General features: G+C 43.8%; 1 protein-coding gene across 1 annotated transcript in view; it reads left to right on the top strand.

Moving 5' to 3' along the window:
* The first annotated feature begins 1282 nt into the window (after nucleotides 1–1282).
* The window catches only part of nkd1 (NKD inhibitor of WNT signaling pathway 1), a 33880-nt gene continuing 16126 nt past the window's right edge, over nucleotides 1283–19036 (top strand). The window contains exons 1-3 of the mRNA XM_086024932.1: nucleotides 1283–1720; nucleotides 1824–1856; nucleotides 2021–2133. Coding sequence (XP_085881058.1) covers nucleotides 1696–1720; nucleotides 1824–1856; nucleotides 2021–2133 — 171 coding nt within the window. The 5' untranslated portion in view covers nucleotides 1283–1695. The remainder of the gene's footprint in view (nucleotides 1721–1823; nucleotides 1857–2020; nucleotides 2134–19036) is intronic.

The following is a 19036-nucleotide window of genomic DNA, read 5'->3' as shown; positions in this document are numbered from 1 at the left end:
CGAATTCATGTTTCATTTACGATCTAACGTGCGGGATCTATCAGACGTGACAGGAAACACTGTGTAAATGTGAAAAATGGATGATGGAGGATATTATGTGACACAGTGAGCTTCCTCATTCCATTTTTGAAAAGTGAAATAAATAATAGCACCTGCTATTTAAAGGGCATCTGACAGAAATAGGACAAGAAGCGTCATTGTCATATTTTTGTCACGAGACGTCTGTCCGTCCATCACGTTGCGCCTCCGCTGCCTCCACGGCGTCTGTCTTTCGTTATACATTTGACGACTTCAAAAGAACCTCTCGCCTCCTTTCATCTGCTGCCTCAGCCCCCCCCGAAAGAAAAAAACACTGTAGATTTTCCAAAAAAGAGCTTTTCATGTCAAAGAGCAGATGTGCACTGACCACAGTACCCCCCCGCCCCTCACCAACCCCCCCCCCCCTCCCCCCGTGGCACCCCTCTCATCCCCTGGGAGCCTGGCCTTTAATGTTAAATGCTTTATTAGTAGCCACTCAGTTTTTTTTTTCCTCTTGGGGATTTTAAAATTAAAATCTAGATTACATTCAATATCCATCCATCCATTTCCCCCCCCCCCCCCATCGCTTATCTTGTTGAGGGCCACGGTCAATCTAAGGGCGCATGCATTCAAGTCACTGAGTGGGATTCTGCCTGCATTGAAGTGTGCCGTTAAACCATCCGTTCATTTTCGATACCGCTTGAGCTTCAGCCCATCCCAGCTGAGGCGAGGCAGGGCACAGGGAGACAAACAAGCACTCACACTCACTTTCACGCCGTTTAGTGCAGGGGTCACCTACACGGTCCCGCAGGCACTTGGTCTCCCCCAAGGATCAAATGAATAGCTGTTCCACTGTTTTAAAAATAGAGCAGTTAGTCAGTGATAGTGGCTGTAGTGAAAATGGGACATTCTGGTTTTGAAATGTTGTGGAAGCGAGAAAGTGCTACAATGCTCAAGTAGGTCGAAATCCAACGTAGGGCTACTGCACCTTAAAACGTGTTTTGTTTTCTCCTTAATCGAGACAACTGTTGTTGTGATTTGGGCTAAACAAATAAAAGTTGATTTGATTTTGATTTTTTGTTTCCCATTCATCAGAACTACATCCAGTTTTCTTTGGGTGGGCAGAGTGTGTCCGTGGGTGGGCACTGCCCACCCTGCCCCCCTCTGGTAATGCCCCTGGTGGAGAACACGCAAACTCCATACAAGAAGGCCGGAGCCGAGATACAAACTCAGATGCTCAAAACTGTGAGGCAGACGTGCTAACCCACTAGGAAATGAGATTAAATTTCTAAGTCATAGGGAGAGGAAATAAAGACGATCTAATGAATTCGGTTAACATTATTCTAAAAGTATAAGTTATTTTATTGTGAAACCCTCTATGCGCTCATCGTTAGTCTCCAAAAGGCGGAAGGTTTCTTCTTATATTTTATTGTGAAAGCGCTTAAGCGGACGTTGACTGTTGTGTTACTGCTAGCATTTAGCGAACAGCCGCTTTCAACCAACCTCAGACGCTTGTTGGCTCGCTAGGCTTACGGACGTGTGCGATTGTGCTCCCGCCGCTCCCGTCTTCTCCGCGGACCCATTTCGGATATCTCCCGCTGTCTTCAGCTACCCCCCTTTTTTACGGTTCTTTTCGGACTATATTACTCGTCTGATGGTGTGCACCGATGCCGAGAGATGGGTAAACTGCACTCGAAACATGGTGAGGCTTGTTTTGTCTTGTCGAAACTATCGTAGTTGTCGTACTTGAGAGTGTTCATTGTCTTCTTTCTTTCTTCTTTTTTTCGCTCTCCATCCACTACAAGCCGCTATTTGTAAAGCGAGGGAGAGCCCGGAAGGTAAGCAGCATGGCTTTTTGGAACATTTGGGGCACTTTGTGGAGAGAGCAGGGGGAGCTTGCTTGTGTGAACATGTGCACGGACGACCCCTCTCCCAGGCATCGCACCCCCCCCCCCCCCCCCCGGTGTAAAACACACAATATTAAAGCTGGCTTTTGTTTCAGGCGACAGCTTTGTAGTGAATGCCTGTTTGGCTCGGAAGGGACTGGACGACTGGCTGGTAAAGCAGCAGGACTGTCATCTAAAGACCAAGTGCGCGTTGCCGTTGACCAACCGGGTGAGTCCACCGAGGGTCCCCTGAAGGCACCCTGAACCCCCCCCCCCCACCACCACCGCCAACAACTCTCCCCCACCTTCTCATTCTCGTCCTGCCTTCTGTTGTGCACGAACGCGTCATTTTGGGCACGTCCGCCCCCATAAAGTTTTTGAACCCTCACTGGACATAAATGAGAACCGCGTATGGTTCACGAGCCAGAGGTTGGAACACTGCTCAAAAGACAAGCGCTGCATCCATCATGTTGCCAGGGCGTCAAATTGATTGCAATTGAAATGAATAAATACAGCCATTTGGTTCCTTGACACATACGAATGAAGCACAGGCGGAAGAATCCATGGAATTTTGATGGCCATCTAGTGTAATTCTGTAAGTTTTCTGTAATTTATCACTGAGTAAATAAGCCCTTGATCGTAATTACAGCATTCAAGCGTATGGAATTGTGTATCTATAAAGGTGTCCATTTAAAATTCTGTTTTTTTTTTTTTTATACTGCTGTACTCTTTCCAAAATCTGATTACTACAGAAAATACTTTAGTACTTTACTAGGCTCCATACAAATGGATTGATTCACAATTTGTCCTCACACTTGACTCGTTCATCGATCCAGCAAAGTTAAAATTGCTCTGATTTGATCGTTTCTTGGATTCCTGTGTTCGTCACGCTCATTTTCTGTTTGTTTCTGTTGTTCTTTATGTTCTGTGTCGGCTGTTATAAATATTTATTGTTCCTAGGCCTCGCTTGTAAAAGAGACCTTGATCTCAATAAGACCATCTGGAAAATACAAATATGGCAAAACAATAACAACAGATGGGAAAAACACATGAAAATGAGAGATACCGGCTTTTAAACAGCTCTGCGTGATACTGAGAGTTTTTTTTCCCCTTGTCATGTTGCAAAAACAAGAGCTTAAAAATATTACATTTGATGCATATTTTTTGGATCATTTTTTTTTCGACATTTAATTTATAAATTATATTTAACCCATTTATTATAATTAATACAACTTTTTTTATCATACTCTTAAAAAAGATATGGTGACACATGCTTTTGATTCTACATGTCTCGTTGGAATGGTAGATGATGCACATTTGTATATGCCTGAACATAACCCTTCATAATCGCAGCTTCAAATGAAAGAAATGAATATGATATCATCCAAAATGCTTTATCTGGATCCGTGCCGAATTTCAATGGATTCTTCTTTAGTCCTTGCCTCCCTCCTACATGAAGTGTCATGGTAATCGGTGAAGTAGCATTTTGGCTAACCCCGCTCATAAACAATCATCTGTGTAAGTCTGCCATAATCGTGACATACACGCCTGTCTCTGGCAACGTCAATCACAAGCGACCACTGTCGCCTCAAAAAAAAATCCAACATTTTGGATACAGCTCTGAGACCGGCTCTTATTCGTGTTTGTTTGATGTTGACAATGTGAATTTCAACGCTTGTTTGGTCTTGAGGGAGAATCAAATGTTGGTTTTCAGCCTAGTTGATGTTTCTTTTTTTTTTTTTTTTTTTAAAGCGGGGGTGACAATAGATCAAGCCATAGTTCAAAGCATTATGGGCTGACAGCCTGGTGACATGTGAGGATGGTAAAAGCCGAGGAATGTTGGTCAGGCTCGACGATGTTTTTGTCTTTTGGCTTTGCTGTAGACACACACAGTGTTGCTGTTGTCAAGTGAGGGGGGGGGGGGGTTATCCTTTGGAATTGCTTCAGAGGAGTTTTAAGCCTCTTTGGTTGGTGGCGTCGTCCTGAAACGGTGAAAATCGGTGGTCGTCGCGAAGGAGAAGGAGAATAGGGTTCATCCACCACCCACACTTGTCTATCTACTGAATGCAGCTTGCAAAAACAGCTTTATTTTGCCCACAAGGAGGAATCCAAACCTTCGGAGACACGCCACGGTTCGTAAAGGTCACAATAGTCGCTTTTTAAAAGAACACGCTGTAAAAATGAGCTCTTGCGATAGGAGCGTTTATTGGCGCGCTGGCGAGAACACAACCTAATCCGGTAAGTCCAAAGGCCTCTGAGGTGTTTTGCTGCGGTTGTCTTTGAACGCCGCGTCGTTATCGGTTTTGTTGACACTCTAGTTAAGAATGCTGGCTTGTTAGTCTAGGAATTAAGAATTTGGATACACGGTTTATGGCGGTACTAACATGTTTGGTTTTCAGGTTATGAATGGCCCGCAATCAACTGTTTTTCTGGACGGCGTAAGAATAGGTGGCCGCAAGAAGGCACGCCCGGTTACCGCCATACACGGAACTCTTTCGAAAGTGCCAAAATACTGTATCGTAAGCAAAGTGTACTAATAACACTAGCCAACAGCAAATTTTAATCAGATATGGCTTTATAATGTCCCTAAATGTATTTTTGACGCTCATTTTAAAAAATTGGCTTTACTTTTTTTTTTTCTTAAGAATAATATGTTCGATGCAGCCCACTAGTCAAAACACGGCATTCTGATCAATATTGTTTGTGGGATATGAGTTAAGGAGTAAAATCCCCCCCCCCTTGTTTTTGTCCATCTCAGGAGGCGGCCATTTTGTCACTTTTTGTCAACTGAAAATGACATTGCAGTTGCTGAGGTGACGACCAATCACGGCTCACCTGTTTTCTGAAGCTGAGCCGTGATTGGTTGCCCTGAGCAACTGTGATCAGTTGACAGTAAGTGACAAAATGGCCGCCCCCTGAGATGGGGAAAAAACGGGTGGATTTTGCTGCATAATTCATGTTCCACAAACACAATCTCAATCTGAACACTGTGCTTAGTGCGGGTGCATCGTACATATTATTGTCAAGAACATGTTTTGACTGGACTTCCACCGTAAACATGGAAATCTAATAATAAATATAACACAAAAAATTTGTTTCGAGTAGTGGAGTAAGTTCGACCTGTAAAATCTTGCACAATATAAAATATAGAAAATCATAACTCTGCTGTTTCAGAAAAAAATATAACGCAATGCGCAGTTGTCCATACATCAACGTTGGTTTGAATGCATCTGTGGCAAAAAGCTCGTCTCACAAAGTCATTTCTTTCTTCTGACAAAAATGACAACAGTGGAGTGTTTCACTTTGTCCGCTCTATAATCATTCATGTCTCGTGCATGACATTTAGGTTCGTAAGAAGCCTGACGTTTCGGCAGTTTTTTGTGCATCAGTCATATCCCGCCAGGTTTCACCGGATTGGTAGATTTAACAATTGAAACGTGCAAAATAATCATTAATGGTGCTGTTGACTATTTATTTTGTATGACAAGCATTAATTTGACTCACTGGCGGCCATGTGCCATGTGGCGGCGGTGCGACAGTGACTGAGTGGTGTTGGCAGGTGGGTCTTGACATATGACATTGGGGTCATGTGATACCCCGTGTGCAGCCTGTAGTGGACCCCTCCCTATAAATATCACATTGTGCGTTATGTACGTCCTTGTGTAGACATTAAACGTCCCGCGACATCATAACCCCCCCCCCCCCCCACTCCCCCACCAGTTTCAAATGTTGATGATAATTGCGTGCCGCTTTCTTTTCAAGCGTTCGTCCTTCAAAAAAATGCTTTCTAAATCAACCCCGCCGCCCCCGCGTCCCTCTTGCCTTTCAAATCCCCTTTTCCACCTCCCAACTGGTGCTCCCTTCTGCCCTTGCAGACTCCATCTGTTTGGTGCGTTTACCCGGTGGCCTTGTGTTGCCGGATGAAACGAGACGCCGTTTGAAAGGGGGCCCTCGCGGGGAGGTGTTCCCATTGACAGTCAAGGCTCCACTTGTGTATTATAAGTATGGATGGATGCCCTCTTTCCATTTTTTTATTTTTTTAAAGCTGTGGTATCGCCAAGCATTAAAGTTAGGTATGGTTCTGATCGGTAAGTGCTGATCCAAATTGTGTTTCCACCATGGGCAGTGTCAGTACATAAATATGGGGGGGGGGGGTCCTTGGTTCATGACCGAGTTCCTACATGGGCGCCTTTTGAGCTACTTCCAAAAGTGTGCCGAAAGCCATGATGTACCCTAGCCAGAGGCTGAGCTGGACTGTGTTTGTTTACAGAGGAGATGTGTGACTTGAGTGCGAGACACTTTCACTTCCTGCCACTTTTCAAATACATTCCGCGTGGAAACTCTGTACAGCTTGTGTACCATATCAGATTGTTCTGTACCCGAAAAATGCAAATGCATGTTATTCCCCAAGCGCTTTATCGTCACAGTGAAAACTGACTAATTGCGAAGGTCAGGGACCAATCCCTGGTCCGAAAATCAACTATTTGCAAATGATAGACTCTAATGTAATTTCAATCTCATTTTGCAACATTACCATCATAAATAAATGTCTTTCGTGATATGGTTTTGAAAAAAAAAAAAAAAAACAGTATGTTGCCACTTTGCAACATGTAAAAATACCAATTACTACTTTCCTATTAGCCATTTTATTACATTATTGACTCGGTGATAGATAGAGCCTCTCATTTTTGAAATGCATAGAGTATATCACAGATGGCTCTTTATATTTGCTGTAGATGGACACCGACTGTACCTTACCGTTGAGCAGCTAGCGGTTAGCCGACTGATCAGCTGTTAACTTCAGCTAACGGCGATTTTGACCTTTCTCTGCACCATCTTAACAAGTTTATCACACTGCTTACTCTGGCGCGAACCCCACAAGGAGCCTCGCCTGCCCGTCGGACCTCTGCTGCAATCTGTCGCCGCGCTGCTGTTGTCGACCGTACGTGAAACTTGACAAAAACTTAAAACACACACACAAAAAAAAACAAAACAACAGTTTTCATTTTCCCACATTGGTTTCGCATTTGCAGTTAGTCTTCGATTGAAGGCATGAAAGAATTCTCCGAAGCGAGTCGCCGCAAAAGTCGTCCCACGTCGCCGACTGTTCTTCCTCTCTTTATTTGTGAAGTAAAAGTTATTTTTTTGGGGGGGGGGGGGGGAAGCAAGCACGTAGGCCTATTTCAGACGCATTCCTTCTGCCTCCAAGCGCGATAAAAGACAGGTTATGCCCGGCTGTTGTGTTTTTGAACGCCACAAAGCGAGGGCCTTCGCCTGGACGCTGAAAGCACCTTTCACACGCCGGCTCCTCTACCTCTCCTTCTTTTTGTGCTCTTTTGTAACCGCCGCCCCTCGGGCCTTCTTCCACCACCGCCGGCTGGCCCCTTGTGTGACGTATGGCCAACTCCCAGCAGGCTTTACCCCCTCTGTGATCCCATGGGACGAGGGCCTGTTGTTTGCTCTTTGAAGTGGCTGCGAGGAGGGCGGGAAGGGTTCAAACTCGGAGGCACATTCGAAAGGAAAGAAAAGCTTCAAGCTTTCGGGGAGGATTTGGGGGGTGGGGGTGGAGGGGTAGCACCTGGCCGGAGAGGGGGCCATGTGATTTAAAAAAAAAAAAAAAAAAAAAAAGTGTTCCCATGAGAGGATGGCGTGGAAATGATGTTGCCGGGGGTGACGCGCTGCTCGCTTTTACGCCACATTTGGTGTTGGGCGGCCTGAGAACAACTGTTTTACCTCCACCATTGATGAGAGAATTCTCTGAAATGATTGATTTGAAGGAATAATAGCAGGGCAGCATGGTGAGCAAGTGGTTTGACCGTCTGCCTCACACTTCCCCAAATTCCCCAAACATGCCTGTGAGGTTCGGTGAAGGCTCCAGTCGAAATTGTCTGTCGGTGTTAATTTAAGTGTCTCTCTATACATGTCCTGCAATTGGTCAGCCACCAGTTGAACTTGGAGACATTATACCCAGTCAGTCGCCGGGGGCATTTCAGCCACAAAAATCAATAAATTCGCCCTTTCTCATAATGAAAAAACAAAACAAAACAAACCGGTAGCAACTGTAATAATCTTCATCCGAGATATTGCTCACGCCACGGAGAGCAAATAGTGAACTGCTGAGCCTGTTTGAACTCGGTGGATAGTCAAAGCAGCAGCACCGAGGGTGCAAATGAAATGGCCTCGCGGGTGGATTAATGTGTGGAGACGTCTCGCCACAGTTTTTTATCCACCTGAGGAGGCGGCCATTTTGCCACTTGCTGTCGATTTGAAAATGACATCACGGTGCCGCAGGGCTCAGCTTGCGAACGTCACATGACCAAACCCAGAAAAAAAAAAGGTGAGCCATGATTGGTTGCTTTTTAATGTCATTTTCAGTTGGCGGCAAGTGGCAAAATGGCCGCCCCCGGAGATGCATGAAAATGGGTGGATTGTGCTGCTTAATTCGTATTCCACAAACGCAATATTAATCAGAATACCTTCTTTAGACTCGTGGGACTGCTTTGAACATATTCTTAAAAAAAATTATGTTTGGGTTGACTTCCGCTTTAAGGGTGTTTCAACAAAAGTACCAAAAACACAGATGGGATCCACCGATTCAAAAAATGTGAATATGTGAACTCGTTAATAATGAATAATATGCAAGTGATTACTGCAGTAGTTTAAATGAGGGGTTTCAAACATTGCCTTAAGCCAAAAGTTCAGTTTACCTTGTGCACCGCATAACAACCTTATTTCTCGACGCGTACATTGCATGTGCCGTGTGTCCTGTCTGGAGTCGGATATCCGGATGCACTCCAGAGATCAAAGTGTTTTTCGTGGAATGCGCATGGAATCTCTGGGGATTAGCAGCTAGGATTGTGCCTTGCACCCCCTACCGCCCCCTCCAAAATATACACTTGGCAATGTGGACAGCGGCTTATCAACGGTGTCTCCTTCACGGTTACTTACTAGCCCCCCCCCCCCCCCCCCCCCCCCCCGCCCGCCCGGTTGTGGGTACATAGCTGTGGGGGAGAGGAGCGTTGGGGGGTGGGGGGTGGGGGTTGCAAACCGGATGCGAGTCGCGTTTCCGCGGTTGCGCCGCCGCCGAGCTCCTCTGTGCCTCGTGTGTGTGTGCGCTCAGTGCATGTTTTAATCACCCACTTAAACGGCAGCACTCAAGTGGCTGCTAAGTGTTTAAACCCTGAATAATTCTCCCTTGTTTGTTTATCGCGTTCTCTCCCCCTAACCCCCCTCCCTCCCCTTGTGGATTACGCTCTGGCCCGTAATGTAAATGCTGAATAATTTCACTTGAGCACTGTAAAGTGGCTCTCAAATAGGACAAGATCAGTATTAGCGCTGAATCATTATGGATAATAATGTAATTCTGATTTTTTTTTTTTTTTTTTTTTTTTTTTTTTTTTTCAAGGTACTTTCAAATGTATTTTCCAACAATTAATCTTTATTACAACAAACATTATCAGATTCTGTAGTGCATTATAGAATACCAAGATTAAGGTAAATGAAGCATTACTTAATCGTGTACTGGCAGGCAAACGAGCTCCCTGAGTAGAAGCACCGGTGGCTAAAACCAAACCGTGGCAGTTTTCACTTTTTGGACTTGGGTTTCCCATCTTTGCTCAAGACATGTATAACAATCTTTATTTCGATATCCCGACATTGTTGGCTAACCTCTTGTCACCCACACATAACCTCAAAATAGTGTGAAATGTGTTTAAGGGGAACATTTTAAGATACATATTGCATAAGACCAGGGGTCACCAACTCCGGTCCTCGAGGGCACCTGTCGTGCAGGTTTTCAATCTCTCCCTGCTGCAACACACCTGTTGAAATGATCGGGATCGTTATCAGGCTTCTCAAGAGCTTGCTGATGAGCTGATCGTTTCAATCAGGTGTGTTACAGCAGGGAGGGATTGAAAAACCGGCAGGACGGGTGCCCTCGAGGACCGGAGTTGGTGACCCCGTACAAGTGCGACCAATTTGGTTTCAGTCCCGCTGGACAGTGAAAAGTCAAATAAAAAAAAAATCAACGTCAATGAATGGGTTAAAGGGATGTGGGGCGGCTCCATGCGCGCACTCTGCGGGTTCCGCCAGCTCGGCTGGAGTGTTTATCCTCCGCGTGCGCGAGAGAGCGCTGGTAACGCAGGCCAAAAGGCCACCCGAGCTCGATGGAATCAAGGAAGCGGGCGAAGATAAACAGAGCATTGTGACGGACCTTCCAAAGGGGCTCCTCGACTCTTCCTGTCAATCCATGTCTGGATTGTGTGCTGCGGAGGAATGTTTTTTTTTTTTTTGGGGGGGGCGAGAAAAGACAAACAGACCGTCTCTGCTGGAGTGTTGATTCTCCACGGGTACCCAGGGAGAACCCTCACCCCGTGGACGCACATGGAGACCTTTGAATTCAAGTTGTCTTTACCAGCGTTGAAGGGTTTCACTAGACAACCCCCCCCCCCCCCCCCCCCCAGGTTACCGTTGCCGACGTGATGTTCTACTTCATTATACAGCAAACTTCTTGGGAGGAAATCAAAAGCCCAAACATACCCCACTATATCATTAACAACTGGCGGATGAAATGTGGTCGGTCGTCCTGTTCTTGTTTTGACATATTTTTGAGTGGTAGTGGAATTGCTGAAATTCTTAATCCCGGTCATATCACATTTGTTGCCAGGCAACTGACTGCCCCGCCGGACAAATTAGAAAATGGCATTTATTAGTCACACCCACTGGATGTTAGCATAGCAAACTCGGTGTGTTCGGTGCCTTGCGCCTGGGCTGAGAAATGACAGCAAAAGTTAAACCAGACTTTAATGTTACTGTTGGAGCATGACTCGTTATCAAGTATGAACACATGCTGCATTTGAAAGAGGGGAGAAAAAAAACCTAAAATTCATTTCAGGGTGGTTGTGTTTTGAGTCACAATTGTACACAGTATAGTTAGCACTAAAGTTAGCGTGTAATTGCACCCTATATTACACAATATATTACAGACAACAAACTCAACGCCCATAGTTATGTGTTAAAATTGACATTTCCTGACTCAAGCGAGACAGTAGACTTTCTTTTTTAAAAGAGAATTCAAAAAAATATATATTCAAGTTGCAAGAACGGACCCTTGCATCCCCCTTCCATTGCATGGGTAATTGAAACTTTCTTGTGTCGTCTTATGATGGACGTATCGTTTTTTTTTTTTTTTTTTTTTCCCTTCTAAACTTTCCAGGGGCCGCTAGCGAGTTTTCAAAGTTCGTGTTCGGAATCTATAAAAACAAGTTTGTGTGATTTTTAATGACACGTTGCATCTTTCAGTCGTGTGTAGCGCTCCAAGTTCATTATAGACAAGCCATTAATTCCTGGTTGGCTATGAATAGAAACGCGCCTCTCGCAAATGGCCACGCTCGCGTACAGTAGTTCCAGTGTCTATTTGCAACGCCGGCGTTTACTCGCCTAGCTCGGGCTGCCTTTGTAATTAGAGATTTTAGGTGCGCCGTTAAAAGGTCAGATGTGAGGGTTGTTTATAGAGGTGGCGGCTGGCGGAATGTCTCAAGCGCAACATGGCTGTGGACGCTGTAGAGGGGGAAAAAAAAAAAAAAAAAAAAGACTTTTGCCAAGTTGGCACTGATTTGTTGAACATGAACACTTGAGATGTTTACAAGGTGTGGGAAATGTGAGATAAGATAAGACGAGCTAGTTGTAAATCATGGCTATCATTTAACACATTTTATCACATCAGATCACATGCTGCCGTGAAGGATCCCGATTCCGTTATACATTTACAGTGGAACGGTCAAATGCAATCCTTTCTGGCACGCTAGTTGCCATTTCATCAGGTTTAACGGTTATGACATAACAGGGTTCAAGATGACCAACTGCGTGCAATAAACACAAATGATGAAATGCGGTAATTCTGACTTTACTGCTGTGTTAGCATTGGTTACATTTCTAATCCAGAAAAAAGTTTGGGCTGCCCAAAAGTGCATCGTGACAACTTGGCCGAAACAGGACGTTGTGATGACGCAAGTCAAAAAAGACGACCAGCGCATGCTTGACTGGATTAAGGGCCGTGATCCGGGGTTCGAGCCTCACGTCGCTAGTTTTTGGCTAGCCCGTGAAGCTTCATCACCAGATTATTATGTCCCATAAATGTACGGACAACAACGGTGTGCTAACCACAACTTTATTCCTCATAGAAGTAGAAGTTGTAGGGCACAGCTCACGTCACAAAACCATGACACGTTACGGCACTGTGTCGCTACTGTTCCGGCACGCGAGCGGGCTCGGCGAAGTGATGCTAATTGTGAATATTTAGTTGGCTTCGGCTGTCCCCCCCAACACTTTGTTTTAAATGTTCACCTCCACATTTTTACACCAACTGCTGTTGGTGCAATTATTTTACTTTGTATTTAATGATGGATACACCCCTGTAGTATATTTAGTATTTTAATTATTTATGCTATTGCTGTAGTTTAAAAATATTTTTTTTATTTGTGTTGCCTTGGCGTCCAATCAATGTCTGAATGATCTGTGCGTTTGTGTTGCAATTTTACTAACCCGTACCAAGCATGTATCAGATTCTTTGTTTGGAATACATCCTGAATCTGATCTGACGATATCTGACAACAGGAGCGTACTTTTTTTTTTTTTTTTTTTTTTTTTTTTGCACACGTTGCTCACGCCAAATCACCTCAATCAAGCAAAGTCTTAACGATCAATTAATCATGCCCGTTCTTTGTGGAGTTAAACTACGAGACTCGAGGAAAAAAATAGGTATGATTTTTAAAGAGGAGGGCTCGTCTGTCTCGCGACGGATAAGTAAGCGCTTCAAGAGGAAATCCTTTGACTTTGACACGGCCAAGTGTTTCCTTTCATCCGTCTGGTGCGCTGAAAGGTTGAAGTACCTGTCACTTCCTCGGCGCCCTTAAGGTAAGACTTCGTCGCCGCGACACTCAACTCCGGCGTCAGACGAATAGCTAATTGCGAGGACCCCTCCAGACCCGTCTAAGAACGCTCGGTGACATTTAAAACATGGGAGAGGCTGCCACAGAGCCGTGTGGGCTTTTATAATCCGTCCCGCTTTCCATTAGCGAGTGTGACACGTGTAAGCGCGGCGCCTCGCAGCAGGACGGTCGCAGAGATGACTCATTTCCTTTTGAGGATACCCGACGAAATCCGAGCGCATCCAAACAAGCTTGTGGAAATGAGACGTGTCGTTTCGACCTCCCCCAATTTTTTTTTTTTTTTTTCTTTTCGTCATTCTTTTGCATGTCGGCTTTACTGTGAATATTCAGAGGGCAGCAATCTTATAGTTTTGTCACTTTTGGCAGGCGTGGGGGCACCTGTAGCCTCAGGGCCAAGTGATAGTCTGGCGCCTCATTCTTCCACACTCTTAGCTTACCGCGCCAGGCAGAATCACACAGTTTGCTGCCTCAACGGGTTGCCTCTTGAGAGAAAAGAAAAAGTCAGAATATTTAGTAAGAGGAATTACTGCATATTGCACCGGCTGCATCACACTCAAGCGCAAAGTAGCGATCGACCGATTTGTCTTTTTCAGGGCCGATACCGATAGTGGTCAAGGGGGCCGATAACCGATATTGACAGCCGATATTCATGTGCCGTAAAAGTGAAAATAATAGCGTGAAAATTAAAAACTTTGTTGAAATGCCATTAAACGTGTTTGGTAAAACAACATTTCAAATTTTCAACCTGTTGAAGGTTTTCTTTTAAATTTAAACACATAGAGAATAGATGACTTTGGTTTCAAATGTTAACAAAAGGTTCAGGGAGCTTTCGCCAGCAAATCTTAAACTAAATGAAAAACTAAAAGATTAAAGCTCCCCAAAGTTTTCGACAGTAAATAGTTTTCCAAAATGTCAAAAGAAGTCAAATGTTATGTCAATGTCAGCAGCATATCTTATAAAGTTAAGGTGTAAATTAAAATAAATACATAAAATACCCCAAAGTTAACTCTGTTTTATAATCTCTGAAGCAGTAGCTCACTGAGCGGTAGAATGCTTGCAAACGTAGCAAATTTTTTCTTTTTTCGTCGGGGTTTCATAAAAGGTTGCAAAATGTGGCAAAGATGTTCACAGACAGTGGAAAACTGAGGTCACAAAATTTATAAAAAAAAAAAAAATCTACACCAATTAATCGAGATAATTCATTAAGAATCAGCTCATAACTGACAGGTAATTTAAATCCTCTAAAATAAAATTGCCACTCCAACAGTCACCCAAACATCAATACGGTGAAATCTGCTGAGTGCTTTTTACTGTTTATGCAGCCAACCTTTTTACGCCTGTGAAAGGTGCTTCTCTTACTCTCTCGTGTGCATGAAGGGAGGGTTGCAGTTCATCTAAATTTGCTGCAGGGGCAATCGTGCGGTTCGACTCTTGATCTTGACGTATTGTATCAACCCGCTCCTCCCCTGTGCCTTGGTAGCGCTTTGATAAACAGTGTGATAAATGTTAATTGCCGTGTCTATATGTTTTTCAAGCGCTAATAACGGCACCTACCTTGAGCTAACAGGTGGGGTTCCCAACCCCCAGGGGAATGGCTGACTTGTAAAAGAAATGGTATAAAAGCTTATCTTCGCAGGTGTAAAAGTTTTCTAAATGGGTCATTAGTGTCGGCCAACTTCGAACATCAAAAAACAGCAAATGGGGGCGCCCGGTGGGGAGTGGGCGGGAGCTTACTCGAGATCAGCATGTTTGCGAGGCGCCGGGATGAGGTCCGTTAAGTTCCGCAACTCGGGTTTGTCAGCATCAAAGGAACGGTTGCTTTTACTTTGGCTTTTTTGCGCACTTCAGCACTATGTCGCCCGAGACACGAGGATAACTCACAAGACATCAGTTGAGCAAGAAATAAAGGCTCTGCTGCCATCCGTTTGCTTTTTCTTTGCCTTTTTGGCGACGCTTGTTCCCCAAAAATGGGCCTCCGTCAAGCCTAATGTAATGTTAGCATACCTCACATGAGTTCAGTTGCGCAAGAATCCAAGGATTTACTCACATCCGTTTTGCATTTTCTTTAGCTTTTTGCTGCATTACTGCGACGCTTATTACACAATATATGGTATATCTATAATCCAGGTTTGTCAGACAAGACATTCGTGTAGTTTACAAGATGTCAGTTCTGCCAAAAAAAAAAAAAAAAAAAAATCAAAGGATTAACACATGTGCGGGTTTTGCTTTATTTATTTTTTATTTTTTTGAGGCACTTATTCCAAAAAATGGACCGTCGTCACGCATGGCGTCATGTGTCAGACTATATGTAACATTCTCACAAGACCTTGGTTCAGCAAGAGTGCAGATTAGCAAGCATCGCAGAACATTGAACATCAGCGAGAAGCAAAGAATTTACTGGCATTCCTTTTGCTTTTTTGTGGCACTTATTTCGTACATACTTCCTTTGGCCACCCCTCTTTTCAGTTTCCTGCAGATGGTTGGGACCAGAACTTAAAACTTTCTCCCTCTCTCTGTTTTTTTGTTGTTTTTTTTTAAATCAATTTTTCAAGAACACTGTACTTGTATTTCTTGTGTATTGCGTTCATGTATTTTTGATGTTTTATGTTTGACATGATGTTGGTTTTGTTTAAATTTTTGAAATCACTTTATATAACTGCTTATGCTGCCTCTTGGCTAGGTCGTCATTGTGAATGAGAAATTGTTGTCAACTGACCTACCTGGTTAAATAAAGGTTCAACAAAAATAAAATAAAAAGGATGAACCATCGCCAAGCATGACGCCATGCGAGGCGTTAGCATGCCTCACCATAGCTCAGTTTAGCGAGCAATTGTTTGCTTTGTCTTCATTTTTTAGTTTTTTTTCGCAACACTAATCCTGAAAAGCGGATCGTGGTCAAGGCTGAGGGCTTTTTGTAGAATTTTTGGCAAAGCCTACAGTCCTCATTCACTCTTTCAATGACAGCCATTTATAAAAAATTAAAAATAACCGATTGAGTGACAGCCAATTTAGAGCTTTCTGATTGATCTTTCAAGGATAACAGAATATTGTGTTTTATGACAAATGAAAGATTAGACTCTCTTCGTTAACAACAACCCCCTCCAAAAAAATTTGGGACCGAATAAACGCAGAAAGCTTTTTGGGAAACGATTTTATGCACACCAGTGAATTTTATGCAAGTAATTTTAACTTTAGTGATGCCTCAAATATCTGAATAGTAATTTTCTTCTATAAAATACCATCAACAACCATGAAAATGTGCTGCTTTTGATGGCAAAATAATGCATTTACAAATACCACCAGTGTAACAATTTTAAATTTGACAAACTACGTGCGCGCTATTTAGTAGTAGTAGTAGTAGTAGTAGTAGTAGTAGTATTTTGTAGTGTGTGTGCAAGCATCGTACCATGCACGTGTGTCTACGTGCGTGCATGCGCATTATGTCATCTACTTCTAAATGTAAATCATCTCCATCATCTTTTCTCCCTTTTGTGGCATTCTTGGTAGCAGTTTTAAAGTGACAAACACTTTGATCAATCACAAGCTGCTAGTAACGGTCACATTTCCAGAGATAGGCCTTGTTCACAAGCGTCCACATTGGTTTGATACTCGTGATCTCATGACCTCTCAGACCCAATGTTACCATCTGCTGGCCATAGTTAGTGTGGTTTTTTTTTGTTGTTGTTTTTTTTTTTTTTTAAACTTTCCCAGCTTAATGATCAAACCAGAGTTGGACTACAGCTGCCCCTGCCCGTTTCCACATGAAAAAAAAAAACGTAGTTGACGTCACTCCTTGTTTGGATTCCTGTTGATGGCACTCAAAGAGTTCAACACATAAACATGTTTAAGTGTATTTTGGGTTGGCGTGAATTAATTGCATTTCAATTCGTTGAGGAATATTGATTTGATATATGCGTAAATCGAATTACAAGCTTGGTCACGGAGCAAATTAAACTTTTCAAGTGACAACTGCGTAGGCAATTAAAGTATAAACCCTTTTTTAGCGGAGCATCAATATTTTTGGTGCTTCACTGTCGTGGAATGTAAACATGCGCAAACGTGCCGAACACCAAGCATGACTTCAAACGTTTCCTCTGTATGCGGTCCGGTGTGGAGAATCTTGCCAACCAACTTGCGCCGCGTCGGGAAGCCTTCTGGCATGCCCAGCCTCCGGTGTCGCTGAGCGTGCACGCTTTAATCACAGTGCAGCTTCCTCAGAACTGCCCGCCTGCCTGCCAACGAGCGCCGACTCCGCGGCTGTAATTTGCTTCCCGGGGCGCAGGAAGAGACGCGGGTGTGCCGTGACGGAAAGGATGTCAAGCGTGGGGCCGCAAAGTCTGCCTGGGAGAAGGTGTCTGTCTTTGGAGGCCAAATGGCACGCCCACCCCCACGCTCAGTTTCACCACTAATGACTTGGAAGCTGGGCTGGGTGAAGAGCTGCTGTTTTCAAGCGACGGCTGGAATTTTCATGTCGGAGCCAAAAGCGACGCAAAACGGCAGCGTTAGCACAGGTTTAGCGTTAGTTAACCGCGTTAGCAGCATTTCTTTCTGCTAAGCAGCGCATACGCAAATGTACTCCGTCCCCGGCTCGTCATGGTAACAACACACGCCGAGATTTAGACGGCGAGACCGAGCTCTAGTATCTGTTTACTTTTTGAAAGAAGTCTTTCCGTCAAACGTTTCTCTTCTTTTGGCAAACAATTTTTCTTCAATCAATTAACACAAGGTGCTCCCAAAGCCCGGATACCGGCACGAGATATTTTGAACTGCGTTTCATTAACGAATGACAAGTTAAGTAGGATTTCAAACATTTGCGATGCTAAAGGTTGATGTCGCTTTGTAAGACTGATGCGAACGAGTAATGTACGAGTGAATGTGCTGTACTTGAACTGATTTTCAATGAAGTGGGTTGCCTCCGCGATTTTCATTGAGTACACACGTCTCGCTTTTCAATTTAGAATAATGCGTCATTTTTAAATGGTTTCGTTCAGGAAGAACAAATAGCATCACAAATGTGAAAAAAATCGTATTATAGATGTTGAAAATGTCACTCTTGAAAACATGCTCACTCATTTCTTTACTTTTTTCTCTTTTTTTTTTTTAAAAAAAAATGTTATTCTTAGTTTTTGGAGTGCACATATTCGCACACAGTTCCACGATTTGGTTCTTTGCAGGCCATTTTGGAACTAGGAAAAATTGTATGACTGGTCCACCTTAAGGACCTCCTGAACAAGGAATTTGAAAAAAAACAGGGGCTCCAATTGGCTTATCTGGGACTCAACAGTTACCGCGTGAACATTTTAATTAAGATGTCTGTCAGCCGAGCCCCTTTGAGGCTTTGGGTGGTCCTTGCACAGCACTCGTGCAGCATGTTGCTCTTTGTCTTGCCCTTCACCCAAGACTGGCAGGCAGCAGTGGCAATAAAATAGGTGAGGTGTGTGGAAATGAAACGTCCACCAGGCAAATGGTGTCGTCGTGAAAAATGATTCGACTTCAAACACCTCATTATAAAAATGCATTTAAAAAAAAAAAAAACTTCCTCTCTGCACTGCCTTTATGTATATTTTGTTTTTGTTTAAACATTCACATCAAGCTCTTTTCCCCGTTGTCTCGTGAAACCGGTTCAACATACAGTAATAAGCGTCAATAACAGATTTATCTTTTGGACCGCGGAGCAACACGGAGACATTTATTTGCCATAACGATCAGCCTTCCCTCCCTCCGCCGCGCGGCTTGCGTCAGCTTTGCTTTGCAACGTGTTTATCCGAGATCGTTATTTCATGTGCCGAAAACAGATCCCCTTTGAAGAACCAAGTCGGACTCCTCTGGCTCATATCAACACCCTCGATCTTGGCTCAATCTCAGGAGCACTCTGGGGGTGGGATAGCAAAAGACCTCGCGGTGTTTAATGACGCCGGTTTGTTTATGTTTTCACAATGTAAATTGTGGGAGGATGGGCGCTGTTTCGGGTTTTTGGCCGTTTGAAAGCGCTTCAACTTTCACCCGGGGATGGTGGAAGGGGAGAGGTATTTTCTCTCTGAAAGTTTTTTTTTTTTTTTTTTTTTTTTTTTTTTTTTTTTTTTTTTTTAAGAGTAATGCTACACCTTGACGCTAATTAGCAAGCAGTTTGGATAATGGATGGATGGATGTGTTACTTGGGTATTGCAGCTGGATGAGAGCTTT

The sequence above is a fragment of the Filicampus tigris genome, chromosome 3, assembly GCF_054856515.1.
Source record: "Filicampus tigris isolate MCC_2025a chromosome 3, RoL_Ftig_1.0, whole genome shotgun sequence".
In the NCBI taxonomy this organism is placed as follows: Eukaryota; Metazoa; Chordata; class Actinopteri; order Syngnathiformes; family Syngnathidae; genus Filicampus; species Filicampus tigris.
This window is presented reverse-complemented; position numbering and strand designations above follow the sequence as displayed.